Source organism: Pelobates fuscus, chromosome 11 (assembly GCF_036172605.1).
Source record: "Pelobates fuscus isolate aPelFus1 chromosome 11, aPelFus1.pri, whole genome shotgun sequence".
Classification (NCBI taxonomy): domain Eukaryota; kingdom Metazoa; phylum Chordata; class Amphibia; order Anura; family Pelobatidae; genus Pelobates; species Pelobates fuscus.
The window spans coordinates 83,256,305-83,266,814 of NC_086327.1; the positions used below are offsets into that span (position 1 = coordinate 83,256,305).

Sequence of the window (10,510 nt, forward strand, 5' to 3'; positions counted from 1 at the left end):
TTATATACAGAGATAGGCAACCTTCTGCACTTCAGTTGTTGTGGACTATATCTCCCACAATACAGTCATAATGCTGGCAAAGCAACTGCAGACTTCTTCATTAGAGCTATTACATAAGCAGACATTGCATTGAATTGCCAAGTTCAGCTATCAATGCACTTAGAAGGACACTATAGTCACCAAAACAGCCTAGTGATAACTCCACTGGCCACTCCTCAGAGGGCTACTAGTGGTGCTACCTGTGGCTGTGCAGTGTGAGGAGATGCTGATTGGCCAGGGCTGTGTTTGACTTGAGCTGGCTCGGCCCCGAGCTGCCTCCTTGACAGTCTCGGCCAATCCTATGGGGAAGCATTGTGATTGGCTTAGACCACCACTTCTGATGATGTCAGCAGACAGCAGGCAGGTCAGAGACAGACGGGGCAGAGCCAACTACTGCAGACTTGAATACAAGTAAGATTTTACTATATTTAGGGAGGCATGGGGGGCTAGATGGTGGTTTTAACACTATAGGGTCAGGAATACATGTTTGTGTTCTTGAACCTAGAGTGTTCCTTTAATGAAGCAGTTTTGGTGTAAAGATTATGCCCCTGAAGTATCAATGCTCATTTCTCTGCCACTTGTCTGTAATACCTCTATGTTATAAGACAAGTCATCAGACTTGGTGATCTTGGGGATTGAATTGTTTGTCTTGGAGTTGGAATAAGTGGTGATTCATTGATTTAATTTAATTACATTTAAAAAGCCAATTAACGTAAATAAAGGCTCTGACACCGTAAACTAGTGTACATTGTAAGCACCAAAAAACGTATTTCTAATTAGTGGGGTAATGGCTGCTTGATCCAAGTAGACATCTGACTGCTATTTTGGGGTCAAGAAGGATTTTTTTCCTTGTTTGTTGCAAAATTGGAATCGCTTCAAACTAGGTTTTTTTGCCTTCTTTTTGATCAACAGCAACAACATGTGAGGAAGGCTGAACTTGATGGACGCAAGTCTCTTTTCAGCTTTGTAACTATGTCACTTTTAGTTTAATTAAGTGGTTTTGGAGTATAGATCTAGCCCTATGCAGCCTCACTGCTTTATTCAGCTAAAGTTGTTTTGGTGCTTAGAGTATGCTTAGAGAATGAAAAGAAAAACAATGAAAATTGGTCAGAAAAGCAACATATGTGATGATGAAGCAATCAAACAAGATCAATAGTTCTGATTCCTTATTGTTAAGTTTGTAATAGGCTTATGCATAGTGCTAATAGGCTAATATATGCTTAGTGCTATAATGAGTTGGTCCTGATTGGTAGAGCTTTTCCTGGTCTGAGAGGGGTCTGACTGCTGCAGACACTTGCCTGTGCAAGTACTGCAGTTTTAGAGGGTTTTTATTTTTGTTTTGTTAATGAATTATCTGTATTAATAATGGGATCACTTCGCTATTAATACTATATTAATAATGAGATCACTTCTAACACATTGTGTCCCTGTTACATTGGGTTCTTAACATGTTTCCCATTTTGAACATGGAAGACACATCCGCTAATACCGCTGGTACGTGTCTTAGACACGAGCGACTGCTTTATTCACAACTATTGTGCATAATCTGTTCCTTCTATTACTGTGTGACTTAGACAGAAGTAATCCCAGGGAGACCTAGTGTGTCACTTATTACAGATGTTGACGTTCTGTTGTATTGCAGTTAGTGTTTGTATGCATGATTACAGTGGTTTTGCATGTTTCCGATGTATAGCATTTGCATCTTAACACATGCTATTCTGTGATGCTGGAAGGTGACTGTGTGTCACAGCATGTGACTTCAGTGTCAGTTTGTCAACTGTCTGTCCATTATTGTAAGCGTTTATTGTGATATAATTCATTTTATACTATGTCCTACGTAGGTAGCCAAGATCAGTTAGGTGAATATTTGCCTGTGTTTGTATGTCATATACAAGAATATAACTCATGAGTTTGTCTTACATAGCACTTGTACACATGTGCCCTTTTTTTTATTTTTTATTTTTATTCATGCATGCTCCTGCTGAATATGTGCCTCCAGGTGTGATGTAATTTGTCTTTTTTTATGTCACAGTCTATGTCTTTTTGTTCTTGTGTGTGTGTGTTGTTTTCTTTTTCTGAACCCTTTGTAATCCCACAGTTGATTTTCCACTGAATTAATCTCTTGTCCCCTGTAGCAGATATCCGATTTTCTCTCTGTGCCTTTATGGAAGGAGGTGGGTGAGAGTGAGCGTACTCTGTAATTTGTGCAAGTCTTTTGTGTTTGTGTGCAACACATGTGCCTTGTCTGGTGTGATTAAGGGGTTTGTTATGATGCTGTTAGTATTGTCTACTATAGTATAGATTGATATATAATAAAACTGTTTGCTAGCATTCTGAGATAGATAAGTGACAGCCAGCTGCAATATTATTTTCAATCCCCAAATCCACTTTTTTAGATTAAATCAACTCACAAGCAAATTTAAGGGACCAAATTTGGAGTTTTAGAATAGCGTGAATCTTATAACCTAATCTATTTAGAGATAATAAAAATGTTTTCACTTTCTTGCTTATAGAGCCCTAACCCAGCATTGACCTTCTGCGTCAAAACTCACGATCGACTCTACTACATGGTTGCTCCTTCGCCCGAAGCGATGAGGATCTGGATGGATGTCATTGTAACTGGTGCTGAGGGCTACACCCAATTTATGAACTGATGCAGGTGTACCTGTATCCCTAAAGTGAGATTCTCCTCACCCACGTATTCTCTTGCTCCTCAGGAACCTCAGGAAGATAGAGAAAATGAAAACATATGTTTTTTTCAGTGTTAGGAGTATAAATCTATGATGACTTGCAGAGTAGCCCGATTCAAAGTTACGGGCCCAGCTGCCATTGATAAAAACTCTTAAATAATTAACCTGCAGGCTTTGAGCTGGTAACTAAGCCGTACTGTATGGTTTACACGAACAGGCACAGGTAAACGTGTATTGTTATCCATTTTAAGGATTTAGAGTATTAAATATATTTGTGTTTTTTTTTTTTTTTTTTTAAACCTTTTATTTGCTTTACTGTAACGTTTTTTTTTGTTCCTGACATACTATATATTGTTTCTTTTTTTTATTACGACGAGCTGGCCACGTGCAAAGCCATCCTGGCTACAGAAACTGTTATAAGTATATATATATTATATTTGTTGTTTATTTTAATTCAGATATTACTGCCTTACTGTGCCCTCTTTCATGCAGTCTCAGTGGCAGTAGTGTGGATACAGCCATGTTACCCCGTCTGCATGGAGGCACACTAGTTGTGTTAACCAGAATACCACCTGTGCCTTTATATTTTATTATGTTGGAAATAAAATGCTTTCCCCTCTCTTTGTTTGTATATCCAAAACCAGTGTTTGTTGTCCCGTGTGAAATTGTGAAAATATCATTACTGAGTTTTTATGGATGTTCAGATGAAAGAATATATGCATAAGCTAGAATGAAATGAAAATGCACAAATTATACATATCAGATTTTCAATATGTATAAAAAACAGGCCAGTCGGAAACGTATGTGTTAGAATTGCTAGAAATGGTGAACGTGCTTGGACTGTGTCTCCTGTGTACCAAACATCCCTTGCATATTTCTTCAAATACATATTGTATGTACATATACTATCAAAAACTGTTTTGTGTACGATCTAACTGGTAACTCTTGTGGAAGCTGTCATCTATATGCTTTGTACAAATAATTCATATGAAACATCTAAGATGTGTGTCTCAAAAAGTTGATCAAATGGTGCTGAAAATGCTTCTACATGGACAAATTCTTTATGAAACAATCCTTTTGTGAAAATTGTTTAGCTGTGTCTAAAGTCTAAATATCACATAATGTAAATATCCAGCCTAATTATCCAGTTTCTTCATAAAATGAAAAATGTCTCCTCCTTCTCATTCCTCGGTATCTTGAGTTGAGAATGGCTTGGTAGGTTGTTATGTGCATCAGGATGTCTTATTAAAAGGTACCCTCTGTATAAGGTAATAACAGTGTTTCGGGAAATGCTGACAAATCACAATGAGATGTGATGTGAGATGGTAAAATAGTAAGTTTAGGGCACCTGCCATATTTATTAGATAAATCCAGACCCCTAAAGTACATCAGTTTGCTGTTTTACAAAAAGTGCAGATTTTAATAGAAACACATTTGTATAAATTAGCCTTGTTACACCCCCCTGACTGTCAATCATTCATCGGGTCCTTTTACTTCCTGGTTGTTTATCTCAGTGGAGCTAAACTCAAAATACAGGCAATAGCTCAGAGCCTCTGTCTTACAAAGACTTATCATTTAGCTGCATTTGGAAGGCTTTAATTTGACAACCCCAGAAAGATATACCAACGAATAAAGGCATAAGTAAATGCATGAATGTTTTTCATTGCGGGTATATCTACTTAATAGTGATTTGTATTTAGTTTTTATTTGCGTAGGGGAGTGTCCCTTTAAGGTGGTTGATTATTCTTTGGATATCTTGTTTTGAAAAATAATCTACAACTATTTTGCAAATTAGATTAACTAATACAAAAATACATTTTATATTAAATAAATTGTTTTTAAAGAATGGAAGGCAATAAAATTGTAATGTTTCCATTTTTTTTTAAATCTCTGAATTATTATTATTGGCATTTATATAACACAATATTATGAAGGGCACATTTAACAATGTATACAAGACAACTACAAAATGTTACAGGGACAATAGGTTGGTGAGGACCCTGCTCAAACGAGCTTAATGACCAATTTCCGTATTTCATTCTGTCTTAAAATATGGCAAAAGTATTTTCCCTGTATGAGTTGTATACATCTTAAGACTCTGTCTAGCCTAGCTTGCTTACAACATATCCAACCGGGTGTTTAAAGGAATTTAATTTATTTAATATTAAAGCTCTATAGGTAGAACGTTTAGTAAATCTCTGTTTTGCCACTAAATATTAAGAAGTTTGTTCAGAAGCTTGCTGCTAAATGTTAAAATGGTTCTGAAAAGACTTGTATGAGCTTCATTGGTACCATTTTATGGGGGCTGATTATGTTTCTATGTTTCACATTAACTACAGAAGACAGAGAATCTGGGAGAACAAGCAAAATGTGTGGATTTCATTTATACTTCAAAAACTCTCTGGATTCAATTCAGTGGGTCATTAAGCTGTTTCCACATGTGGTTTGTTTTTAGATGTGGATGTCTCCTTGTAGAGATGAATCTCTAGTCTGTATGAGTTGGTAGTATGGTTCTAATGCTTGACAGTGAAGGATTATTCCCAAGGACATGCTTTGATGTGTGAAACTTTATTGTACCAGGACTTGCATCTTAATTGTAATTTCTCCATATCGCCAGTAACTATTCACTCAAACCCTGTATCTTAAAGAACTGTCACTTCCCGGATTGTAACATTACATTTACTTATTCCCAATAATTAGCAAATATGTGCTTGTGAAATATGAAAAATAAATTAAATGGATAGGTCAACACTAGTGATGTCGCGAACACAAAATTTTCGGTTCGCAAAGGGCGGGCGCGAACTTCTGCAAAAGTTCGTGAACCGCCATTGACTTCAATGGGCAGGCGAATTTTAAAACCACAGGGACTCTTTCTGGCCACAATAGTGATGGAAAAGTTGTTTCAAGGGGACTAACACCTGGACTGTGGCATGCCGGAGGGGGATCCATGGCGAAACTCCCATGGAAAATTACACAGTTGATGCAGAGTATGGTTTTAATCCATAAAGGGCATAAATCACCTAACATTCCTAAATCACAATGGATATGGATTGACACATGACATATGACATATTGACACCTGTCCTCAGAGCCCCTGATACACACTGACACAGAGCAGAATAGGGACTGTTCCCCCTACATAGGGTCACTTGGCAGATATGGATTGACACCTGTCCTCAGATACCCTGATACACACTGACACAGAGCAGAATAGGGACTGTTCCCCCTACATAGGGTCACTTGGCAGATATGGATTGACACCTATCCTAAGGATCCCTGATACACACTGACACAGAGCAGAATAGAGACTGTTCCCCCTACATAGGGTCACTTGGCAGATATGAATTGACACCTGTCCTCAGAGACCCTGATACACACTGACACAGAGCAGAATAGGGACTGTTCTCCCTACATAGGGTCACTTGGCAGATATGGATTGACACCTATCCTAATGATCCCTGATACACACTGACACCGAGCAGAATAGGGACTGTTCCCCCAACATAGGGTCACTTGGCAGATATGGATTGACACCTGTCCTCAGAGACCATGATACACACTGACACAGAGCAGAATAGAGACTGTTCCCCCTACATAGGGTCACTTGGCAGATATGGATTGACACCTGTCCTCAGAGACCATGATACACACTGACACAGAGCAGAATAGAGATTGTTCCCCCTACATAGGGTCACTTGGCAGATATGGATTGACACCTGTACTCAGAGCCCCTGATACACACTGACACAGAGCAGAATTGGGACTGTTCCCTCTACATAGGGTCACTTGGCAGATATGGATTGACACCTGTCATCAGAGACCCTGATACACACTGACACAGAGCAGAATAGTGAATATTCACTAAATGCCAAACATTGTTATACAGGGGAATATTCAGTAAATAATAGGAGGGGGGGGCTACTGTCCTCCCCCCCCCCCCGGCCCCCACCCCTGGGTGGGGGCCATAAATCACAATGGGGGGGACCTACTGTCCTCCCGCCCGCCCCCACCCGTGAGTGGTGGGTGGGGGCCATAAAAATAATGACAGGGGGGACCTACTGTATGATGTTGTATCGATCAGGTAGTGTAAGGGTTATGCCCGCTTCACAGTGACAGACCAAACTCCCCGTTTAACGCACCGCAAACAACCGCAAACAGTCCATTTGCACAACCGCAAACTCCCCATTTGCACAAGGTTGGATACCAAGCTAGCCATGTCCGTTCCTTGTCCTCACTGATGTCATTGAAGGTCTCTTCCTCCACCCAGCCACTTACAACACCAAGGGTCCCCGAAAGTATGCTAATAAACTGAAAAAAGAAAAAATCTCCCAAGAAGGAGATCTAAAACTGGCATAGGAAAAGGTTAGACAACTATAATAAAGTGATACCTACAAATCCTAGTGAGCATAGGTGTATAATAGAGGGAGAAAGGGAATCAGAGTAATGCTTCCTAATACCGTGGTTAGTACCCTTTGTTAAAGTAAATTGAGTAATGGACAAAAGTCTTTATTGTATCATTTATAAATAATAAAGGGATACTATACTCATTCCCCTATAGTGGCTAATTGTGTAATAATGGTAATACTATTACCTATTATATAATATTGGCAGGGGCAAGGAAATTCCCTCTAAATAGATGGGTATAGGCAGAGAGTATGGAGACCGGAGTGATAAGGTGATATAAAGTTAAATGTATCACAGACACACAGCCACCCTTTCTCTTAGCTAGTTTCCAGAAATGCTGGATAGGTAGAAGGGCTATAAAGACTCAGAGAGGTCTAAGAAGAATCCTCTAAACTAGCCCTAATCTCCTTAAACACCTTCAAGGGTGTTCTAAGCTAAAGCTCAATCTAAATGTTTAGATGACTGCCTGATTTCCCATCACAGATGCTGGCTAGGAATAACACTGTGCAAGACAAAGAGTGGGTCTAAGTGCCCATAGTGCAGTAAAGTGTCCCTAGTGAAGTGAAAAAGAGAATAACGAGCTGGCGCCCAAGAGAATAACGAGCTGGCGCCCTATCAGGGGACGTGTATATGGCATCGATTTTAGGAAGCGGGAGATGGAAAAAGATGCTTGGTCGGTCCTCCTACTTCAAATTTGGGGCACTGCGCGTGCACTGTAATGTGCTACCAGATAGGAGTGGTGTGTTAAGTAGTACTATTCCTATCAGTTTAATCCCTGTTATGTGCCTTTTTTTTGGTTTGGTTTTTGAAGCCACAGTGCAGCACCAGAGGGCCGAAAAATTAGGCATGTACACATGCCTGAAAAATTAGGTATTGTTGCAACCGCTGCTATAGCAGCGGGCAGAAAAATTGATGTTTGTTTCCCAGGCAGAAAGTGCCCTAAAACATTGCGTCTTGAACCCTAGTTGGTGGCGGATAAATCACGCAAGTCAACCGGCATTCAGAGCTAAAATACAGCAGCGTGTGGACCATTTTTAGCACAAGGCAGCTCATCTCATCGGGCCTTTTTTAGTCGAATGTATTGCCCACTGTCAGTCCCTTCGGGATCCACCCCTCATTCATCTTAATAAAGGTGAGGTAATCTAGACTTTTTTGACCTAGGCGACTTCTCTTCTCAATGACAATACCTCCTGCTGCACTGAAGGTCCTTTCTGACAGGACACTTGAAGTGGGGCAGGCCAGAAGTTCTATCGCAAATTGGGATAGCTCAGGCCACAGGTCAAGCCTGCACACCCAGTAGTCAAGGGGTTCATCGCTCCTCTGAGTGTCGATATCTGCAGTTAAGGCGAGGTAGTCTGCTACCTGTCGGTCGAGTCGTTCTCTGAGGGTGGATCCCGAAGGGCTGTGGCGATGCGTAGGACTTAAAAAGCTCTGCATGTCCTCCATCAACAACACGTCTTTAAAGCGTCCTGTCCTTGCCGGCGTGGTCGTGGGAGGAGGAGGATGACTTTCACCTCTTCCCCTGTTAGATTCCCGTTGTGCTGTGACATCACCCTTATACGCTGTGTAAAGCATACCTTTTAATTTATTTTGCAAATGCTGCATCCTTTCCGACTTGTTGTAATTTGGTAACATTTCAGCCACTTTCTGCTTATACCGGGGGTCTAGCAGCGTGGACACCCAGTACAGGTCATTCTCCTTCAGCCTTTTTATACGAGGGTCCCTCAACAGGCACGACAGCATGAAAGACCCCATTTGCACAAGGTTGGATGCCGAGCTACTCATTTCCTGTTCCTCCTCCTCAGTGATCTCAATGAAGGTATGTTCTTCACCCCAGCTACGTACAACACCACGGGTACCAGATAGGTGACAACAAGCACCCTGGGATGCCTGTTGTGGTTGGTCTTCCTCCTCCTCCTCAAAGCCACATTCCTCCTCTGACTCCTCTTCCTCACAATCCTCTTCCAGCGTTGCCGCAGGTCCAGCAAGCGATGCTGATAAGGCTGTTTCTGGTGGTGATGGTGACCACAACTCTTCACCACACGCTCATCTACGGCCTGATCCAGCACTCTTCGCAGGGCACGCTCCAGGAAGAAAACAAATGGTATGATGTCGCTGATGGTGCCTTGGTGCGACTGACTAGGTTTGTCACCTCCTCAAAAGGATGCATGAGCCTACAGGCATTGCGCATGAGCGTCCAGTAACGTGGCAAAAAAATTCCCAGCTCCCCAGAGGCTGTCCTAGCACCCCGGTCATACAAATATTCATTAACAGCTTTTTCTTGTTGGAGCAGGCAGTCGAACATTAGGAGTGTTGTATTCCAACGTGTCAGGCTGTCACAAATCAAGCGCCTCACTGGCATGTTGTTTCGCCGCTGGATATCTGCAAAGTGCGCGATGGCCGTGTAGGAATGCCTGAAATGGTCACACACCTTCCTGGCCTGCTTCAGGACGTCCTGTAAGCCTGTGTACTTATGCACAAAGCGTTGTACGATCAGATTACACACATGTTCCATGCACGGCACATGTGTCAACTTGCCCAACTTCAATGCCGCCAACAAATTTGTTCCGTTGTCACAAACCACTTTGCCGATATCCAGTTGCTGCGGAGTCAGACACTTTACCACCTGTGCGTTCAGGGCGGACAGGAGTGCTTGTCCGGTGTGACTCTGCTTTCAAGCAAGTCAAACCCAAGACGGCGTGACACTGCTGTATCCGGGATGTGGAATAGTACCTGGGGAGCTGGGGGGGTGCCGTTGATGTGGAGCAAGACGCAGTAGCAGAAGAGGACTCAGCCGAGGAGGTTATGGAAGAGGATGGAGTAGGAGGAGTAGAGGAGGTGGCAGCAGGCCTTCCTGCAAGTCGTGGCGGTGTCACCAACTCCTCTGCAGAGCCACGCATTCCATGCTTGGCAGCTGTCAGCAGGTTTACCCAATGTGCAGTGTAGGTGATATACCTGCCCTGACCATGCTTTGCAGACCAGGTATCAGTGGTCAGATGGACCCTTGCCCCAACACTGTGTGCCAGACATGCCATTATTTCCTTTTGCACAATCGAGTACAGGTTGGGGATTGCCTTTTGTGCAAAGAAATTTCGTCCGGGTACCTTCCACTGCGGTATCCCAATAGCCACAAATTTGAACGCCTCAGACTCCACCAGCTTGTATGGTAAAAGCTGGCGGGCTAATAGTTCAGACAAGCCAGCTGTCAGACGCTGGGCAAGGGGGTGACTTTTTGACATTGGCTTCTTACGCTCAAACATGTCCTTGACAGACACCTGACTGTGGGCAGATGAGCGGGAACTGCTCAAGGCGAGAGACGGAGTGGCGGATGGTTGAGAGGGGGCAAGGAGGACAGCAGTGGTTGACGTGGCTGAAGA

General features: G+C 42.3%; 1 protein-coding gene across 1 annotated transcript in view; it reads left to right on the forward strand.

Moving 5' to 3' along the window:
• The window catches only part of PHLDB1 (pleckstrin homology like domain family B member 1), a 115,231-nt gene extending 111,587 nt beyond the window's left edge, over positions 1-3,644 (forward strand). Inside the window, exons 26-27 of the mRNA XM_063436091.1 lie at positions 2,175-2,213; positions 2,553-3,644. Coding sequence (XP_063292161.1) covers positions 2,175-2,213; positions 2,553-2,693 — 180 coding nt within the window. The 3' untranslated portion in view covers positions 2,694-3,644. The remainder of the gene's footprint in view (positions 1-2,174; positions 2,214-2,552) is intronic.
• The last annotated feature ends 6,866 nt before the right edge of the window (positions 3,645-10,510 follow it).